Source organism: Hyperoodon ampullatus (assembly GCF_949752795.1).
Source record: "Hyperoodon ampullatus genome assembly, chromosome: 6".
Classification (NCBI taxonomy): domain Eukaryota; kingdom Metazoa; phylum Chordata; class Mammalia; order Artiodactyla; family Ziphiidae; genus Hyperoodon; species Hyperoodon ampullatus.
In genome coordinates, this window is record NC_136919.1 from 113028864 (window position 1) to 113051125 (window position 22262).

The following is a 22262-nucleotide window of genomic DNA, read 5'->3' on the forward strand; positions in this document are numbered from 1 at the left end:
ATTAAAAAAAATTTTTTTTGCGGTATGCGGGCCTCTCACTGTTGTGGCCTCTCCTGCTGTGGAGCACAGGCTCTGGATGCAGAGGCTCAGCAGCTATGGCTCATGGGCCTAGCTGCTCCGCGGCATGTGGGATCTTCCCGGTCTGGGGCACGAACCCCCGTCCCCTGCATCGGCAGGCGGACTGTCAACCACTGCACCACCAGGGAAGCCCATGTGCTAATTTTATATTAGGGTTTCCAGAGAGGCAGATCAATACGGGGTGCGTGTGTATGTGTGTGTGTGTGTGTGTGTGTGTGTATTTTGAGGAATTGGCTCATGTGATTTATGGAGGCTGGCAAGTCCAAAATCTGCAGGGTAGGCCAACAGGTTGGAGACCCAGGGAAGGGCTAATGTTGTAGATCAAGTTTGAGTTTGTCCTAATTGGTATGTTTTAGTCTTCTTGATGTGTCAGTTAACTTTTGAATCAAATTTGGGAATTTTTGGTCCACTATTTCTTCAAACACTCTTTTGCCCCTTTTTCTCTCTCCTCTGCTACTGAGACTCCAATTATTCGTATGTTGTTATGCTTGATGGTGTCTCACAGGTCTCAGAGGCTGCATTCATTTTTCCTCCTTTTTTTTCTTTCTGTTTCTCACACTGGATAATCTTGATTGATTTATCTTTTAGTTCGCTGATTATTCCTTCTGCCTGATCACACCTGCTCTTAAGCCCCTTCGATGAATTTTTCATTTCACTTATACTTTCTGATTCCAAAATTTTTGTTTGGTTCTTTCTTACAATTTCTATCTTTATTGGTAGTCTTTACTTTGTGAGATTTTCCTTAAGGTCTTTAGATGTAGTTTTCTTTAGATCTTTGAACATTACCTAAAAATGGTTGGGGGCTTCTCTGGTGGTGCAGTGGTTAAGAATCTACCTGCCAGTGCAGGAGACACAGGTTCGAGCCCTGGTCTGGGAAGATCCCACATGCCGCAGAGCAGCTAAGCCCGTGCGCCACAACTACTGAGCCTGCGCTCTAGAGCCCACGAGCCACAACTACTGAGCCCGCGTACCACAACTGCTGAAGCTTGTGCACCTAGAGCCCATGCTCCGCAACAAGAGAAGCCACCGCAGTGAGAAGCCCGCGCTCGCAGCAACTAGAGAAAAGCTTGCGTGCAGCAACAAAGACCCAATGCAGCCAAAAATAAATAAAAATAAGTAAATAATTTAAAAAATAAATAAAATAAAAATGGTTGGTTTAAAGTCTTTGTCTAATACAACCAATGTCCAGGCTTCTCCCCATACAGTTTATTTTAACTACTTTTTTTTCATGTGAATGGGCTGTAGTTTACTATTTCTTGGCATATTTCATAATTTTTTATTGAAAGCTAGACATATTTATTTTTAATTAAAAAAAATTTTTTTAAGCTACATTTCTTTCATTTTTAAAATATTTATTTGGCTGCCTCGGGTCTTAGTTGTGGCATGTGGGGATCTTTGTTGCAGCATGCAGGATCTTTCATTGCGGCACGTAGCCTTCTCTCTATTTGTGGCACATGGGCTCCAGAGCACGTGGGCTCAGTTGCCCTGTGGCATGTGGGATGTTAGTTCCTCGACCAGGGATCCAACCTGTGTCCCCTGCATTGGAAGGAGGATTCTTAACCACTGGACCACCAGGGAAGTCCCTAGACATTTTTAATATAATGTTGGCAACTCTGCAAATCAAATCTCCACCCCCAGGGACTGTTGTTGTTGCTCTTTGATGCTTTCCCTGGCCCGATTCTGTAATCTTTGTAATCTAAACTGTGTGTAGCCACTGAAATCTCCCCTTAGTTTAGCTTAGTGATCAGCCAATGACAGGACAAAGATTTCTTCAAACGCCTTGAATATTCTGCACCCTCCAGTGATTGCTAGATTATTTTCACAGTTACCATGGTAGTGAGGCTGCAGGTGTCACAGCTACTGCAGAGAAAGGGGAATATGAATAGAGCAAGTTAAAACATCACAAAGGTCAAGATTCAGCCAATTTTATTGAATAAATGCTGTTCAGATTGTTTTAAGCCTCTGGTTAGTTTCCACATTTCTAAAAAAGTTCATTTTGACCATTTGTGCAGTGTGCTTGTTGCTTTTATGGTTGAACAGATTTTTGGAGGTCCTTACTTTCTCATTTAAGATCTTGAAGAGTGCTTTTGACAATCTGCTTTTGTCAAGTGCAAGTGCTTTTCTAGGTGGACAGTGATTAGAGTTTAGAACCCACTAAGGGTAGATTGCACAAGAAAACCTCCATCATTTTGTTTTAGGGCCCCAAAGGGCTACATTCTAGGAATAAGGGTGATTGAAAACAAACTACAGCTCATCTTTGAATTATTTTAAATTTTTGAATCAGATATGATGACCCAATGTGCTGGTGTTTCTGAGTTTCTCATAGTGCAAATACTCCAGACACCTGGAAGAAAAAAACTTGAATCTTCTCCGTATGAACAGTATCATTCCAGGAGCCATGTTATTTCTGTTAACAATACTGTAAATACAGGCATACCTCAGAGATATTGGGGGTTCAGTTCCAGACTACCACAGTAAAGCTAGTACTGCACTAAAGTGAGTCACAAATTTTTTAGTTTCCCAGTGCATATAAATGTTAGGTTTATGCTATACTATAGTCTGTTAAGTGTGCAATGAACAAATGTGCATGTCTTAATTAAAAAATAATGTGTTGGAAAAATGGCACTAATAGACTTGCTCAACACAGGGTGACACAAACCTTTAATTTGTAAAAAAAAAAAAAAAAAAAATGCAGTATCTGCGAAGTGCAATAAAGTGAAGCACAATAAAATGAGGTACGTCTGTGCTATGTTTGGCAGTTTTTAAAAAGGAATATAGGGCTTCCCTGGTGGCGCAGTGGTTGAGAGTCCGCCTGCCGATGCAGGGGACACGGGTTCGTGCCCCGGTCTGGGAAGATCCCACATGCCGCGGAGCGGCTGGGCCCGTGAGCCATGGCCACTGAGCCTGTGCTCCGGAGCCTGTGCTCCGCAAGGGGAGAGGCCACAACAGTGAGAGGCCCGCCTACCGCAAAAAAAAAAAAAAAAAGGAATATATTTATATTATACACACATGTATGCACATGTGTATATATATTTTGAATATTATATATATACACACATGTGTATATATACACATGCATATGTCATGTATTTATTATATGAATATATATACATATATATATATGTATGACTACTTGAATTTAATTGAGAAGTTAATGAAGCAAAGAAGAATAAGTAGGTGAAGATACAAAATGACAAAAACCCAGAGAGATGATGAGAGCTGCATTTGGGTTCTTTTTCTTTAGGGAAATATGCTAATTCTGGAAGAGGCAGCTGAAACATTGAAAAGCTGTGGAGCACTTTTGAAGTCTTTAGGGATCAAAAGCTGGAGGCCAGGGCCCCCAAGTCAGTGGTAGTCGTGAGTCTTCTCCCCACTATTTGGGCTGTGAATGTGAAGAGCTGCAAACTAGGAGTAAAGAGCTATAGGTAGATCAACTCTGAATGATACTAGTCCTTGAATATGGATTCAGGTGAACTCTGACTGCTAGTTTTATTGCCCACTTGCCAAAAGCAAATAAAAACCCTCTGAAGAAAGATAACATTATTCTGGGCATCAGATTTTTCTGCAATATCTAGAAATCAATAAATAATAACCAAGAACACAAGAGAAAAAATGAAGGGACTGAAAAACTAAGAAAGTCAACAGATAATTGATCCAGATGCACAGAGGATTCAGATAGATGAGTAGTCGGACACATTTTAAAATAGCTACACTTAAGTTCAGAGAAATGTAAGACAACATTAAGAATTTTAGCAAAGAATTGGAAACTGGGGAAAAATTGAAATTTCTGGAACTAAAAATTATAATAACCAAAATTAAACACTTAGTGAATGGGTATATTAGGTTGCTAGGGCTGCCAGAACAATGGCTTAAACAATGAAAATTTATTTCCTCACAGATCTGTGGGATGGGAAGTCCAAGATCAAGATGCTGTGCTGGCAGGGTTGGATTCTCCTGAGGCCTCTCTCCTTGTTTTATAGATGGCTGTCTTCTCTCTGTGTCACATGGTCTTTACTGCATGTGTGTCTATGTCCCAGTCTCCTCCTCTTAGAAAGACACCAGTCATATTTGATTAGGGCCCACCCCAGTGACCTTATTTAAACTGAATAACCTCTCTAAATATCTGTTTCCAAATAGAGTCACATTTTGGGTATGGCAGGTTAGGACTTCAACACAAATTTTGGAGAAACACAGCTCTGTGCATAACAGTGGGCAACAGTAGTTTAGACTTAATTGAGGAAATTAAGAGACGATTGAAAGATAGGTAAGAAGAAAATAATCAAACTGCACTGAGATACGGAGGGTTAGAAAATATAACAAGGCAACAGACATGGGAGTTATGGAGTTAAAATATATTATACACGTAAGTGGTCCAGAAGGAGGTTAGAGAGAGCAGAAGGCAGAAAAACAATGGTAAAGAATATTCCAAAAGTGTTAGAAGACATTAAGTCACAGATACGAGAAATCCAACAAATCCTGAGCAAGATATAAAAAGAAAAGTACACTTAGGCACATTATAATAAAACTGTTGAAAGTAAAGACATATATACATATTAAGGCAAGTCAAAGGAAGATAAAAGAGGTTACCTTCAAGGAGCAACAAAATGACTAGTAGTGAACTAGTCAAAAGAAACAGTTTAAGCCACAAGATAATAAAATAATAGCTACAAAATGCTGAAAGAAAATAACTACCACCATAGAATCCAGTATCCACTAAAAGTAACTTCTAATGTGAAAAAAGACATTTTGTGGCAAATAAAAAATTGAGAATGCTTGTCACTGGCAGATTTGCACTGAAGGAAAATACAAAAGAGCATTTTTCACCTACAAGGAAAATTATCCCAGAAAACACTTAGAAATGGTTAAAGGAATAAATACAGGAATAAAAGTGCCGAGTATGGGGATAAATTTAAATGAATACCTACCATCTAAAATAATAATGTTTTTGAGTGGGTATGTATTCATTTGTGTGTATAAATTTCAAATTGATGACAGTAATAGCACATATATCTGGAAGAAGTAAATGAAGTTCCAGTGCCTTTAGTTTCTTGAATTGTTGGGGAAAAGGTGAAAGTACTAATTTATATTACACTTTGATACACTAAAGAGCTATGTTGTAATTTCTAGGGTAGCCACTAAAAGAATAAAAAAAGTTACGTAACAATCAAAATGAGAGAAGAGAAAATAACAAAAATTTTTTTAAGGAAGAAAGGAAAAGAATGTAGAACCGGTGAAACAAATAGCAAGCAATACTTGGACCTTGAAAATGTTATGCTAAGTGAAAGAAGCCAGTCATAAAAGACCACGTTTTATATGATTCCATTCATAAGAAATGTTCAGAACAGGGAAGTTTACAGAAACAGAAAGTAGGTCAGTGGTTGCTTAGGGGTAAGTTGGGGAGAGAATAGGAGGTGGGTAGAGTGGTGGTAGTTTAAGAGTGTGGGGCTTCTTGTTGAGGTGATGAAAATGTTATAAAATCCATTGTGGTGATGGTTGTACATATCTGTGGATATACTAAAAAACATTGAATTTTACACTTTAAATTGATGAATTATATGGTGTGTGGATTATGTCTGAATAAATAAATTTGTTAAAGAATGATATAGAAATTCTGGACTTATAAAATGTAATAAATGAAAATTTCAGTAGAGGGGCCTAACATCAGATTGGATTAAGCAGAAGAAATAACTAGCAAATTTGAAGATAGGTCAGCTGAGATTATTCAGTGTGAAGAAAAGAAAGAAAAAAATAAGGAAAATTAACAGGCTCAGAGATCTGTGGGACACCATCAGCCATAGCAATATAAACATAATGTGATTCTCAGAAGGGGAGTAGTGAGAGAGAATTGGGAACAAAGGACATTGGAAGGAATAATAGCCAAAAATTTCCAAAATTAATGAAGAAAGTAATCAATTCATCCAAGAAGCCTAACGAACACTAAGTAGGAAAAACTCAAAGATACCCATACCTAGACACAACCAAGTAAGACTGCTAAAAGACAAAGAGGGCATCTTGAAAGCACCAAGAGAAAGCCGCTCATTATGTTCAAGGCATCTTCAGTAAGATTAAGAGCTGACTTCTCATCAGAAATCATGGAGGCCAGAAGGCAATGGGATGACATATTCCAAATGCTGGAAGAAAAAGGTTGAATAAGAATTGTATATCCAGAAAAGCTGCTGTTCAGAAATAAAGGAGAAACCTTGGCAATAATACTATGCTTAGTGAAAGAAGCTAGACATAAAAAGCCACATATTTATATTATTCCATTTCTGTGAAATATCCAGAATAGGAAAATTTGTAGAGACAGAAAAGAGATTACTGGTTTCCAGGCATTGAGGATGCTGGCAGGAATAGGGCGTAACTGCTAATGGGTATGGGGTTCTTTTTGGGGTGTTGAAAATATTATGGAATTAGGTAGTGTTGATAGGTATATAATTTTGTGAGTATACTAAAACCACTGAATTATACTCTTTGAAATGGTGAATTTTATGTGATTTACATCTCTTTTTTTTTTTAATGGAGAAAGTAAGACTCTCAGATAAACAAAAACTAGGGGAATTTGTCACTAGCAGACCTGTCCTACGAGAAATACTTAAGGGAGTCCTTCAGGTAGAAATGAAATGATACTAGACAGTAATTTGTATCCACATGAAGAAGTAAGTACCACCAGGAAAGGAAACTATATAGGTAAACATAAAGAGAGCAAAAATATATTTTTGTTTGTAATTTTTCTTCTAGTCTGTGTCTTAAGAGACAAGTGCATAAAGTGGTAATTATAAATCAAAGTGGATGTGCATACAGTGTATAAATACATAATTTGTATGACAATAAAGGCACAAAGGAGAGGGGAGGGAATGGAGCCATAATAGGAGGAAAGTTTTTGAATAATACCAAGATTAATTTTGTATTGGGACTTCCATGGTGGTCTAGTGGTAAAGAATCTGTCTTACAATGCAGGGGATGCAGGTTCTATCCCTGGTCAGGGAAATAAGATCCTACATGCCACAGGGCAGCTAAGCCCACGTGCCACAACTACTGAGCTCGCGCGCACCTCAACTAGAGCCCATATGCTGCAAATTACAGACCCCACGTGCTCTGGAACCTGCGTGCCACAACTGCAGAGCCCACGTGCCCTGGAGCCTGTGTGCCACAACTAGAGAGGAGAAAACCTGCATGCCACAAGTAGAAGTCCGTGTACCACAACAAAGAGCCCGTGCACTGGTGCAACGACAGATCCCACATCTAAGACCCAACACAGCCAAAAATAAATATAGTAAATAAATAATAAATCATCTTTTAAAAAATACTTATTTATTTATTTACTTATTTTTGGCTCCATTGGGTCTTCACTGCCGCACGTGGGGGGCTTTCTCTAGTTGCGTCGAGCAGGGGCTACTCTTCATTATGGTGCATGGGCTTCTAACTGGTGGCTTCACTTGTTGCGGAGCACAGGCTCTTGGTGTGCGGGCTTCAGTAGCTGTGGCACACAGGCTCAGTAGTTGTGGCTCATGGGCTCTAGAGCGCAGGCTCAGTAGTTGTGGCTCACAGGCTTAGTTGCTCTGCGGCGTTTGGGATCTTCCTGGACCAGTGCTCAAACCCGTGTCCCCTGCATTGGCAGGCGGATTCTTAACCACTGCGCCACCAGCGGTTTAGATCTTTAAAAGCATCTTTAAATCTTTTAAATCTTTAAAAAAATTTTGTATTAACTGCCCAAATGAGATTGTTATAAGTTAATATATTAACTGTAATCGCCAGGTGAAACACTAAGAAAATAACTCTGAAAAATAAAAGAAAAAGAACGACAAGGGAATTAATATGGTAACTAGAAAATGTCTATTTAATACAAATTAAGGCAGTTGAGGAAGAATAGAGGGACAAAAAAGATATAAGGCATGTGGGAAAAAATAGTAAAATGGCAGATGTAAATCTTACCGTATCAGTAATTACATTAAATGTAAATGGACGAAACACCAAAGGTAGAGATTAGCAACTTGGATTAAGTGAAAATATGAAGATGTCCTTTCTCCAAGAGACATATTTTAGTTTCAAAGACACAGGAGGTTGAAAGTAAAAGAACGGAACAAGATAAACCAAAAGAGAGCGGGAGTAGCTATACTAATAACAGGCAAAACAGACTTTAAGATAACAATTGTTACTAAAGACAAGAAAGGACATTTCGTAATGGCAAAAGGGTCAGTCCATGAGGAAGTCATAAAATATAAACGTATATGAAACTAACAACATACATTCAAAAATATATGAAACAAAAACTAACATAAGTGAAAGGAGAAATAGACAATTCTACAGTAATAGATGGAGATTTCAAAACTTCATTTTTGATAATGGATAGAACAATTAGAAATAAGATCAACAAGGAAATAAAATACTTGAACAACTCTGTGATCCACCTCAACCTAACAAGACATCTACAGAACATACAACAACAGAACACACATTCTTCTCAAATGTGCGTGGCACATTCTCCATGATAGAACATATGTCAGGTTATAAAACAAGACTCAGTACATCTTAAAGGATTAAAATCTTCCAAAATATGTTCTGAAACCACAATAGAATGAAATTAGAATATAATATGTGGGACATTTGGGAAAGTCACAACTATATGGAAATTAAACAATACTCCCAAGTAACCAAGAGGTCAAAGAAGAAATCAAAAGGGAAATTAGAAAACGCTTTGAGATAAATGAAAATAAAGACAAAACATACCAAAACTTGTGGATGTATGTAAAGAAGTGCTTAGAAGGTAAATTTATAGCTGTAAACACCTATAATAAAAAAGAAGAAAAATCTCCAAACAGCCCAAGAAACTCCAAGAAACAGCCCACCTTAAGAAACTAGAAAAAGAAGAGCAAACTAAAAGCAAGAAAGAAGGAATTGATATAGATTATAGCATAGAGAAATGAAATGGAAAATTGAAAAACAACAGAGAAAATCAATAACCAAAAATTGATTATTTGAAAAGATCAACAGAATTGATAAGCCTTTAGCTAGACCACCCATGAAAAAGAGAAGATCAGATACTAAAATCTGGAATGAAAAAGACTTCACTACTGACCTTACAGAAATAAAAAAAGGATTTTAAGAAAATACTATGTATGAATGGCTGTTTGCCAAGAAATTAGGTAACCTAAGTGAAATGGACAAACTCCAAGAAAGGCACAAACTGTCAAAACTTTTTAGTTATACCAAACATTTAAAGAATTAATACTCTTTCACAAACTCTTCCAAAAAATAGGAAAGGAGGGAACACTTGCCAGTTCATACCATAAGGCCAATATTACCTTGATACTAAAGCTAAACAAAAATATCACAAGAAAACTGCAGAAGACATCTAGACTGGAAAGGAAGAATTTAAACTACGTCTGTTTCTATTTGACATTATCTTACATATAGAAAACCCTAAAGAATAAACACACTCTATTGTAGCTAGTAAAAGAGTTCAGCAAGGTTGAGGATACAAGACTGCTGTACAACAGTCAACTATTTCTTTACACTAGCAATGATCAATCCAGAAATGAAATTAAAATAATTCCATTTATAACAGCATAAAAGAGAACGATGTAGGAAAATGTTTAACAAAAGAAGTGCAAAAAATATACTGAACACTGCAGAACATTGCTGAAAGAATTGAAGTAGACCTAAGCAAAAGGAAAGACAACCCATATTCAAGACTTAATATTGTTAAAATGTTAGTACTCCTTAAATTAATCTACAGATTCAAGGAAATACATATCAAAAGTCTAACATTTTTTTTTGCAGGAATAGACAAATTGATTTTCAAATTCATATGGAAATGTGAAAAATTCCAGAATAGGCAAAACAATTTTGAAAAAGAAGAAAATTGAAGGACTCATACTTTCTGAATTCAAAACTTACTACAAAGCTAGAATAAACAAGACAGTCTGGTACTGAAATGGAAAGAGACGTAGAGATCAGTTGAGAGTCCAGAAGTAAACCTGTGTGCTTATGGTAAACTGATTTCTGCAAGGGTGACATTCAGCGGCAAGAAAGCATAGTCTTTTCAGGAAATGGTGCAGGGAGTACTGGGTATCCACATGCAAAAGAATGAAGTTGGATCCTTGCCTCACACAACATATAAAAGATAACTCCAAATGGATCAAAGACCTAAATGTAGGAACTAAAACTATAAAACTCTAGATGATGGCATAGGTTTATATCTTTGTGACCATTTAACAGACAACAGTTTATTAGATATGATACTGAAAGCAAAAAGCAAGTCAAGAAAAACATAAATCAGACTTCATCAAGTTTAAAATATTTTGTGCTTCAAAGTACAAGAAAGTGAAAAGACAACCCATGGAATGGGACAGAATCATTCATCTGGTATATCTAGTACAGGTATAGTTTCCAGAATATACAACTGAAAAACAAAGAGACAACCCAGCATAAAAATAGGCAAACATTTGAACAGACATTTCTCCAAAGAGCATATACAAATAGACGAGAAGCACATGAAGAGAGCTTAATATCATTAGTCATTAGGGAAGTGGAAATCAAAATCACAATGAGGTACCACTTCACATGAAAACCAGATAAAGGCATTACAATAAAGGAAGCTACAGATCAATATTTCTCATGATTATAGATGCAAAAATCTTCAACAGAATATTAGTAAAGCAAATCTAACAATGCATAAAAAGAATTATACACCATAACTGTTCTGAGTTGAATACAGCCTCTACAAATTCATGTCCACCTCGATCCTGTGAATATGACGTCACCTGGAAATAGGGTCTTTGCAGATGCAGTCAGGTTAAGATGAGGTTAGGCTGGGTTAGGGTGGGCCCTAAGCCAATGACGTATTCTTATAAGAAGAGGGAAGTTTGGCCAGAGTCATAGAAGGTCATGTGAAGGAGCAGAGACACAGACACACAGGAGAAGGCACTGGAAAGGTGGAAGCAGAGATTGGAGTGATGTATCTACAAGCCAAGAAACACTAAGGATTGCCAGAAACCACCAGAAGCTAGAATAGGCAAGGAAGTATTCTTTCCTAGGGCCTTTGGAGGAAGCATGTAGACCTGCTGATACCACAGTTCTGGACTTCTGCCCTCCAGAACTGTGAGAGAATACATTTCTGTTGTTCTAAGCAACCCAGCTTGTGGTTGTTACAGCAACCCTTAAAAAGGATACAACAGCCAAGTGGTTTGTATTCCAGTTATGCAAGGCTGGTTCAGCATTTGAAAATCAATCAGTGTGGTCCGTCACATCAACAGGCTAAAGAAGAAAAATCCTATCACGTCAATAGATGCAGAAAAAGCATTTGACAAAGTCAACTCCCATTCGTGATTAAAAAAACAAAAAAAAACCCCAAGCAAACAAAAAACAACAACAAACCTCCCAGCAGACTAGGAGTATAGGGGGAACTTCATAAACTTAATACATAACATCTACAAAAATCCTGCAGCTAACCTTGTACTTAATTGTGAGAAACTAGATACTTTTCCTCTAGGATCAAGAACAAGACAGTTATTTCTTCTCTCACCACTCCTATTCAGCATCATACTGGAAGTCCTAGCTAATGCAAAAAGACAAAAGGAAGTAAAAGTTATACAGTCGAAAAGGAGGAAAAAAAACTTTGCAGGTAGCATGATGTCTATGTATACATCTCAAGAAATCAACAACAAAAAAACTGGAATTACAAGGTTGCAGGATACAACATAAATATACAGAATTAAATTGCTGAAAAACCCCACAAAATCAATTCCTTTTCTATATATCAGCAATGAACAATTGGCATTTGAAATTAAAAACAATACCATTTGTATTAGCACCAAAAAATGAAACATTAGATATAAGTCTAACAAAGTTTATATAAGATTTACATGAAGAAAACTCTAATAAAACTCTCATGAAAAATATCAAATATCTAAATAACTGGAGAGATATCCCATGTTCATTGATAGGAGGACTCAATATTGTTAAGATGTCAGTTCTTCCCAATTTGATCTATCGATTCACTGTAGCCCTAGTCAAAATCCCAGCAAGTTACTTTGCAGATATTTACAAACAGATTGTAAAGTTTAAATAGGTAAAAGACACAGGGTAACCAACACAGTACCTAAGAAGAACCAAATCAGAGGACTTCTGTTACTCAAAGAGTTACTGTGAAGCTACAGTAATATAGATGGTGTGGTATTGACAAAAAGAAAAATAGACATGTCAGGGTAACAGAATTGAGAGCCCAGAGGTAGACCTATACAAATAGATTCCAGTGATCTTTGATAAAAGATCATGGGGGCTTCCCTGGTGGCGCAGTGGTTGAGAGTCCACCTGTCGATGTAGGGGACACGGGTTCATGCCCCGGTCTGGGAGGATCCCACATGCCGTGGAGCGGCTGGGCCCGTGAGCCATGGCCGCTGAGCCTGCGCATCCAGAGCCTGTGCTCCGCAACGGGAGAGGCCACAGCAGTGAGAGGCCCGCATACTGCAAAAAAAAAAAAAAAAAAAAGATCATGGGCCACTTCACTGGAAAAGGAGAATCTTTTCAACAAATGGTGCTGAAACAGCTGCCCATCCACATGCAAACAAACAGAACAAACAAAACCAAAAACTATACCCAGACCATATACCTTTCACAAAAATTAACTCAAACTTATCTTTAAAATGCAAAAGTGTAAAAGGTATAGAAGATAACATAGAAAATCTTGGTGACTTTGGGTTTGGTGATGACTCTTTGATACCAAAGCACTATCCATGAAAGAAAGAACTGATAAACAGAACTTAATTAAAATTAAAAAAGAACTTCTGTGAAACTTTTGTGAGAGGCACTAAGAGAATGAAAAGAAGCTACAGACTGGGAGAAAATATTTGCAAAACACATATCTGATAAAATACTGTTATCTGAAATATACAAAGAACTCTTAAAATCTCAGTAAGAAAACAACCTAATTAAAAGATGGGCAAAAGACTTGCACAGACTTCTCACCAAAGAAGATATACAGATGGCAAATAAGCATATGAAAAGGTACTCAATATAACATTAGGGAATGGCAAATTAAAACAACAAGATACCACTGCACATCTATTAGAATGGCCAAAATCTAAAACACTGAGAACACCAAATGCTAGTGAGGATGTGGAGCAATGGGAACTCTCATCATTGTCTGAGGGAATGTGAAATGGTACAGCCACTTTGGAAGGCAGTTTGGTAGTTTCTTACAAAACTAAACATACTCTTACTATACGATTTAGCAATCACACTCCTGAGTATTTACCCAAATGAGGTGAAAACATATGTCCACACAAAAACCTGCACAAAGATTTTTATAGCAGCTTTATTTATAACTGCCCAAACTGGAAGCAACAAAGATGTTCTTCAGTGGGTGAATGGACAAATAATCTATGGTACATCCAGACAATTAAATACTCAGCAGTAAACAGAAATGAGCTATCAAGCCATGGGAAGATATGGAGGAATCTTAAATGCATATAACTTAAGTGGAAAAAGCCAATCTGAAAAGGCTACATACTATATGATTCCAACTATAGGACATTCTGGAAAAGACACAAAACTATGGACACAGTAAAAAGATCAGTGATTGCCAGAGGTTTGGGAGGGTGAGGAAGCGAAGTATAAATAGGGAGCACAGGGGGTTTTTAGGGCTGTAAAAGTACCATAATGGTAGATAAATGACATGCATTTCTTAAAGCCTACAGAATGTAGAAGAGAGTGAATGCTAATATAAACTGTGGACTTTAGTTAATAATAATGTATCAGTATTTATCAGTTGTAACAAATGCACCATGCTAATGTAATATGGTAACAATAGGGGAAACTATGGTTGGTGGGGAAGGTGTATATGGGAACTCTGTACTATGGCCTCAAGTTTTTTGTAAACTTAAAACCGGTCTGAAAAATAAAGTCTCTATTTAAAAGCATGCACACACAATGAGATACCACCTCATACACACTAGGATGGCTAAAATAAAAAAGATAATAAGAGTGTTGTCCAGGATGTGGAGAAATTGGAACCCTATACATTGCTGGTGGGATTGTAAAATGGTAGAGCTTCTTTGAAAAACAGTTTGGTATTTCGTCATGTTAATGTTAACATAACATTATGTTAAACATAGAGTTACCATATGACCCAGCAATTCTACTCCTAGGTATAAACCAAGAGAATTGAAAACATATGTCCACACAAAACTTGTATATGCATGTTCATAGCAGTATTATTCATAATAGCCCAAACTGGAAATAACCCATATGATCGATGAATGGACAAATGTGATATAGCCTGTAATGTAATATCATTTGGCAACATAAGGGAATGAAGGACTGATACAACATGGGTGAACTGTGAAAACATTATACTCAGTGAAATATTTAGTCACAAAAGACCACATATTACATGATTCTGTTTGTCCAAAATAGGCTAATCCAAAGAAACAGAAAGTATGTTAGTGTGTTCCAGGAGTTGAGGTTAGGGTGGGCGATGGGAAATGACTGCTAATGGGTATGAGATTACCTTTTAGGGTGATGAATATGTTCTAAAATTAGCGGTGATGGTTGCAAAATTCGATAAATGTAAAACTTTTGACTTTTATACCTAAAAGAGTGTCTTTTATGGTATAGCAACTTATATCTCAATAAAGCTGTGATTTAAAAAAAAGCACCACTCCCAAACATATGTCTAGCTTACGTACCCTCGTGGAATCAACAAAATCAACACATGCTGCCAGGGAAAAACAGGTTCAAAAGGCTGGCTTATTTCTCTGGGCCCCCATCCTTCCTCTGATACTGCCTTCAGGTAGATGTTTTTATATTTTGTCCAGCTTTTCCAGTTGTCCTCAGTGGCAGGGTTTCTTAGAAATCCTGGTCCACCACCTGAAGCCTTGTTGGCAAGTTTAATCTCATCTGTGGTTTTATTTAATATCTGTATTTAGATTTATATTTCTGGTCCAGCAGTTCTCAAATTTTCTGGTCTAAGGAAATCTTTACCTTCTTAAATATTATTGAGTTTTTTGTTTGTATAGGTATATATCAATAATTACCATGTTAGAAGTTAAAACTGAGAACTTTTTAATGTTTTTAAATTTACTTTAAAATAATAAGCTCAATATAGTTAATAACACAAATAACATTTATTTTATTTTTTATTTTAATTAATTAATTAATTTTTGGCTGCGTTGGGTCTTTGATGCTGCGCACAGGCTTTCTCTAGTTGCGGCGAGTGGGGGCTACTCTTCATTGTGGTGTGTGGGCTTCTCATTGCTGTGTGCGGGCTTTTCATTGCGGTGTGTGGGCTTCTCATTGTGGTGTGCGGGCTTCTCATTGCAGTGGCTTCTCTTGTTGCAGAACATGGGCTCTAGGCACACGGGCTTCAGTTGTTGTGGCACATGAGCTCAGTAGTTGTGGCTCGCGGGCTCTAGAGTGCAGGCTCAGTAGTTGTGGCCCACGGGCTTAGTTGCTCTGTGGCATGTGGGATCTTCCCGGACCAGGGCTCGAACCCATGTTCTCTGCATTGGCAGGCGGATTCTTAACCACCGTGCCATCAGGGAAGTCCCATAAATAACATTTTAAATTAAAGATTACTTTCAAAATGTTTGGTGATGTTTTACATTTTGGCGAATGGCTTTAATGTTTGGGTTAGTAAAAGGCAGGTGAATAGCCTACATTTAATTTATTGCAGTGTCACACATCATTTACTTCCTGGAAAATTCTACTGGATATTTATGAGCAAATTAGAGTAAAAATGGCAAGTAATGTAGTAGTAGTATTGTGAAATTAGTTTTGACTCTGTGGACTCCCTAAAACATCTAAGGGGAAGAATTGGAGCCCAGAGCACACATTGAGAATCACTCTCTGGCCCATACCCTTCATCTGAGCTCCTAGACCACATCTTCAGCTGCCTGCGTGGCCCCTCTAGTACTTGGATGTCTCATGGGCCACTGAAACCTAACATGTGAGTCTGAGTGCCAGTGTTGCCTTCCACTCATGTGAAAATCAAAACCAAGCTACATTCTTGACACTTGCCTTAGATTTAGCTCTCATGATTAGTAATCACTTAATGTTGAGTTCATCTGTTATTTGGCCTGAGCTTTGAGAAAATTAAACTCAGCTGTAGTTAATTCAACCCCTTTTGCTTCTCCTGTGGCTCTGGCTCTGGCTCTGGCTCTGGCTCTGGCTCTGGCTCTGGCTCCGGCTCCGACTCCGACTTCATATTGCTGGACTGGTCTGACTAGTGTTCGACCCTGGAGACAGAAGGGAGTGGGCCACGGTATTGCCTTTGGAATCAAAAGTTTCAGGCAGCCAGTTTACAATGTGTGAGAGTATAGGTTCTTTCTGCTTTTCAGTTCCACCTTCACTTCCCTTTTCTTAGCACAGTTGGGAGGATCTTAGGGTGGAGAGTTATCTTGAACAAGTGATTATTTGGGGACTCTTCCAGACTTCAGCCTGCCCTTTCTGCACCTGCCATTTCTAGTAGCTTGCCTGACCTCTTCTTCCTTTTTTTCCCCCAGTTTTTTTAATTGAGTAAAATACACATAACATAAAATTTACCATCTTAACCATTTTTAAGTATAACATTTCAGTGGTATTAAATACACTCAGAATGTTGGGCAGTCATCATCATCATCCATCTCCATAACTCTTTTTTTTTATCTTGTAAAACTGAAACTCTGTCCCCATAAAACTAATTCCCCATGCTCCCCTCCCCCTAGCCCATTGCCACCACCCTTCTACTTCCTGTCTCTGATTTTGACTACCCTGAGTATCTCATACATGTGGAATCATACTGTATTTGTCTTTTTGTGACTGGTTTATTTCACTTAGCATAATGTCTTCAGAGTTCACCCATGTTGTAGTATTCAGTACATTGCAGTGCTACCTGGAATCCTTTACCCTTCTTGCTGACTGAATTGTCTGCTAGTTCTTTCACTGAGGCATAATATTCACTTTTTCCTCTAGAGAACAAATGTCTTATACTTCTCTGTTCCCATAGCATTTTATTTATATTCTTTGTTATGTTATTTGTAATGTATTGAGAGTACTTTGTGTCTGTCTCCCCAGTGTTAATTTGAGTTCCACTAATATTTGGAAGGTATCAAGATAATTTTTTTTTTTTTTGGCTGCATTGGGTTTTCATTGCTGCGCGCAGGCTTTCTCTAGTTGTGGTGAGCGGGGGCTACTCTTCTTTGTGGTGTGCACGGGCTTCTCGTTGCGGTGGCTTCTCTTGTTGCGGAGCACGGGCTCTAGGCGCGTGGGCTTCAGTAGTTGTAGCACATGGGCTCAGTAGTCATCGCTCACGGGCTCTAGAGCACAGGCTCAGTAGTTGTGGCGCACAGGCTTAGTTGCTCTGTGGCATGTGGGATCTTCCCGGACCAGGGCTCGAACCCGCGTCCCCTGCATTAGCAGGCAGATTCTTAACCACTGTGCCACCAGGGAAGCCCCCAAGATAATTTTTAAATTTTCTGAGGCTAGCACAGTGGCTCATATCTAGTGGTCATTAAGTGTTTGTTCAATGAATGAATGGAATCACACATAAAAGAACATCTCAGACTTCCAGCAAATATTTATTTTCTGCTTGATATTCACCATTGTATTCAGTGCTAGGGATAGTAAGCCACAAGCACAGTCCTGCTTTCATTAACTTGTTGTTTCATGTATTTACCGTAGTACTGAAGTGACTCAATAATGTATATTTAACGTTTATGTTTCAGTATTGTGATTTGTCTCATATTTTGACCCCCCTAGGTCATAGTCTTATCATTTATGAAATGAGGAGAATGGACTAGATGACCTAGAGAAGTTACCATTGTTGACTGTTACTATTAGATTTGAAAGCTCCTTAATAACAGGAATCATGCCTTTCACTTCTACTGGAATCTTACATAGGGCCAAGTATAATGTCTCACACTCAGTAGTTGGTTAGCAGGTTTTAAAGAAAGAGGTAATATCAGTGAATACTTGAGACGAATTTGATTCTATTTTTCACTCCATTGATCTTGTTAGATCCCTTCCCTGTGCTTTAGAATATCTGTATTTCCTTGATCTAGTTTGTTCTCAACTTTGTGTGTAGCTTAAAAAAATTATATACATATATACACACACTTTATCCCTCTTAACCCTGAGAAGAAGAAAAGTAAGGTGGTCATTTACATCCATTTTTCAAGTGAGGAAACTGAGTCTTCAAGAGCATAGCTGAGGAGCAGACATTCAGACTCAGTCCCAGGTCTCCTGACCCCAGCCCCAGTGTAATTCTTCTCCGTTTCCTCATCTGTGAAGTCAGGTTTTCTTCCAGATCTAAGTGCCTTTGTTACCCACCCTTTTACACAACGTATCAGTTAGGGGTCTTTGGGAAGTCACAGAAATGTGCTAACTTTAGCAAAATGGGGATTAATTGGTAACATCATGGAGAGTCTTAGAGGATTCGTGAGAAGGTTGAGCGTCAAGCTGGGAAATGGATAGGGTTCCAGAAGCAGGGACCTGAAGAAGCACCACCACAAAGGGAAAAACTCCAAATGTTTCTTATTCTCTGTTGAAGAGTCAGAGTGAGGGAGGAGTGTTCCTCTGGGGCAGTTTTGTTCCCCCAATGGGCAGCTTAGAGACATTTTTGGTTATAACTGAGAGAGATTGCTACTGGCATCTAGTGGGTAGAGGCCAGGAATGCTGCTAAACATCCTCTAGTGTCAGCCCCAATAAAAAGAATTCACTGGCCTTACATGTCAGTAGTGTTGAGGTTAAGAAGCCCTGGATTAGGGGAAGGTACCTTGATTAATAATCGCCCGAATTCCAATGTACCCTGTTGGAGGCAGGAGGACACTTAAAATGCTCTTACCAAAAAGAGGTGGAATAGATGCTAGACAGCCAAAAACAACATAAAAACAAAAAAGTACAACTGGGGCAATAATTCCAATCTTGGAATGTGAAGATGAATCACATATTTGTAAATACAGTACTTGCGGGGTCTCAGAAAAAAAGGGACATTTATAAAATATTTGAATTTTAAACTCCAAAAAGATGCTAGGTGATTATTTATTATTAAAAAGGGTTCTTTGAAATGAAACTTAAATTTTCATGTAGAGTAACCTATAAAGAATATGTAGTATAAGCCTATCTAATTCAATGATAAGTTAGGGTTTTGAGGGGAATTGTGAACAAAAACCTAGGATGAACCAAAATCAGAATCAAACTGTCACTAACTGAATTAAACCAAAGCACTTTATTTATTTATGTATTTCTTTAGCCATGCCACGTGGCATGTGGGATCTTAGTTCACCAACCAGGGATCGAACCCATGCCCCCTGCAGTGGAAGCATGGAGTCCTAACCACTGGACCGCCAGGGAAGTCCCTAAACTAAAGCACTTTAAAGAAAACTTCTAGTTTAAAAGGAAACAGCTTATTTTTTAAAATTATTGAAGTCACATACAACTAGAACATAATTATATTCTCTAAATGGGGAAAAATTATTTTCAAAACTGATTCAAGCCAGCATTTAATTTGATTTGGATCCATGGACAATTTACCAGGACTTCTATTTACTTAGTTATATTAAGAATGTTAAAAAAAAAATAAAAGGAATGCTTCACACTATACCTGATGGTAGAGTAATATTTAGTAAAGGATCCCCTTTCATTTGTTAGCAACTTTGGATGTTGCTGATACACAGAAACATGAGGCTGGTGGATCTGTGGGATGTGCAGTTATATGTTAGAATGTCTGCAGCAGTTCACCTTGTTTTTTGCCTAGACAGTAATTAGCGTTAAATCCAAGTAGTAGGAAGATTGATTCAGCCCATAATTTTCCTTCCTTTTAACTTTTTTTCACACCGTTTCAGTATAAGCCGTATATGTGACTCAGAGCTTGCTTATTTGGTTTCATATTTTATAACACCTTTGGTGTACCAGACCTGTTTTACTACCCCGAGGAAGTCTAGAAATGACTAGAAGCTGCTTCTCCCTGCCCTTCCAACATGATGGCTTTGGGCCCAGCTGTGAAAGGGACCTACTGCCGTGTCTCCAGGTTGTCCTCTGAGTGAACCTTTTTCTGCCTGTGGTCATTAGCCCCAGGGCTACACAGTTCACCTCAGCAGGGTGTTGTTTCAGGTGAACCACTGTCTCCCAGAGAAGATTGTGGTGTACCGTGATGGAGTGTCTGATGGCCAACTAAAGACAGTTGCCAGCTATGAGATTCCTCAGCTACAGAAGTGTTTTGAAGCTTTTGAGAATTATCATCCCAAGATGGTGGTATTTGTAGTTCAGAAGAAAATCAGCACCAATATGTACCTGTCTGCTACCGAGCACTTTGTGACTCCCTCCCCCGGGACCGTGGTAGATCATACAATAACAAGCTGTGAGTGGTAAGTGGGCGAGACACAGTAGTTCAACAAGAATAGGTTGGAGAAGTTATCTGTTCCCTGGGTATTGGAATGGGGAGGTTGCCTAGAGAGAAGTGGAATGGAATCAGAGATTTTACTGTTAAAAAGTAAAATTTTAAAAACTATTTTAAAACACACAAACCAACAATGAAGCGTTTACCTCTTAAGTATATAATATTGAACATACAGTCTTTTCCTAAGACTATGCATGCTTAACCTTCTGCACATAGATGTCATTTCTACCACCATTCTTAAATAGCCTGTTGAGTCAGGAGACCTGAATTCTCAGCCTAGTTTGGTCCTTGTATGTCCTTGATCCAGTCATTTGACCTCTCTGAGCCTTAGGTGAAGGAGCTAGAATGATCTCCAAGATCTTTTCCAGCTCTGGCCAAATCCAACTATACCATTACTTTGTACTTTTTCCTTTCTAGGGTGGACTTCTACCTTCTTGCCCATCATGTACGACAGGGTTGTGGCGTTCCTACCCATTATGTTTGTGTTCTCAACACTGCACACCTGAGCCCTGATCATATGCAAAGGTGAGCTGACCAGTAACTACTCCTCCCTTGTAAGTAATTCTGGCCAGTGAGCTAAGGCTAAGACCTGGAATTTTAAAACCACTGAATTAAACAAACTGGATCACTGGTTTTTGGCTTAATAAGTTTCTGATTCTCTTTGGAAGCATTTTGAATTTATCTTTTGAAGTTGGATTTCCTAATACTCATTTTCTCTTATATAATCAGAAAAGACAAATACTGCCCACTGCCAGGAATATTTACCCCTTGAGTTTCTTCTTGTCTTTCATGATAATGGTATCTTTTTGAGGTGCGACTGATAATCCTTGTTGTACACTAAAATTACTTGGAGACCTTTCAAAAAATACACCCAGGCCTCACGAACTCCAAGCATTCTGAGGCATTCGCATTTTTAAAAACTGCTTCTAATAATTATGACACACAGCCAGGTTTGAGATGGATTGCTCTTGCGCTCAGATTATATAAATACTTTGCTGGGGTACTTACCTTTCTGCAGCTTTTTCTTGAGGCAAAAAACAAAAACAAAAACATGTTCTCCTTGCTGTTTTCCTTGTTTTGATATAAAAAGAGGAGCACCTAAAGTGGGAATTTCCCCATGCCCTCTTGACTTACAAATAGTGGAAATAGATACAATTCCACTTAAAAATAATGATTCCCAAAAGTTGCATCATGTATTCCTCAGTCCCCCAGTTTGCTGGTAAGTATGCTGAATCACACACCCAGAAGTACATAATGTGCTCCAAATTGAAGATGGAAAGTGAAAAGGATCATGTTTTCTTCTTGGCCTACAGGTTGACTTTCAAACTGTGCCACATGTACTGGAATTGGCCTGGTACCATTAGAGTTCCAGCTCCTTGCAAGTATGCCCACAAGCTAGCTTTCCTGTCAGGACAAATCTTGCATCATGAACCAGCCATCCAGCTGTGTGAGAACCTGTTCTTCCTGTGACAGAACAATCAGGACATGGGCTGGTCAGAGCAATCAGACTTCTGAACTCAGCTGTGAACTCAGCTGTGCAGGATTAACAGTGACTGAAAGGGGTGTTGTGTTGGTGTTTTCCCTTTCACCGACCCAGTAGAATAAGATATCTTTTTTTTCTTTTCTCTTTTAAACCTGATATCACCAAGAAGCAGGTTCCACCCTAAGGATCAGCTAGAAATTGTCTCGTTGCCTTTGTAGAGCACATGGGGGTAGTCTGCTACTGCGTAGATGGGGTGGGTGAAGACAGGGGACCCTTTAGGAGCCTCCAAAGCCAACTTGAGCTGTAGAAACCCGCAGAAGCAGCGAT

General features: G+C 38.4%; 1 protein-coding gene across 2 annotated transcripts in view; it reads left to right on the forward strand.

Annotated features, from left to right (window-relative positions):
• Positions 1-21922, forward strand: part of PIWIL2 (piwi like RNA-mediated gene silencing 2) — a gene marked incomplete at both ends in the record, with an annotated part of 67473 nt that extends 45551 nt beyond the window's left edge. The window contains 3 exons of one of the 2 annotated variants that reach the window (XM_079706920.1): positions 20167-20420; positions 20870-20977; positions 21766-21922. In XM_079706920.1, coding sequence (XP_079563046.1) covers positions 20167-20420; positions 20870-20977; positions 21766-21922 — 519 coding nt within the window. The remainder of the gene's footprint in view (positions 1-20166; positions 20421-20869; positions 20978-21765) is intronic. The other variant, XM_079706919.1, reaches the window with a different exon arrangement.
• Positions 21923-22262: the final 340 nt, after the last annotated feature.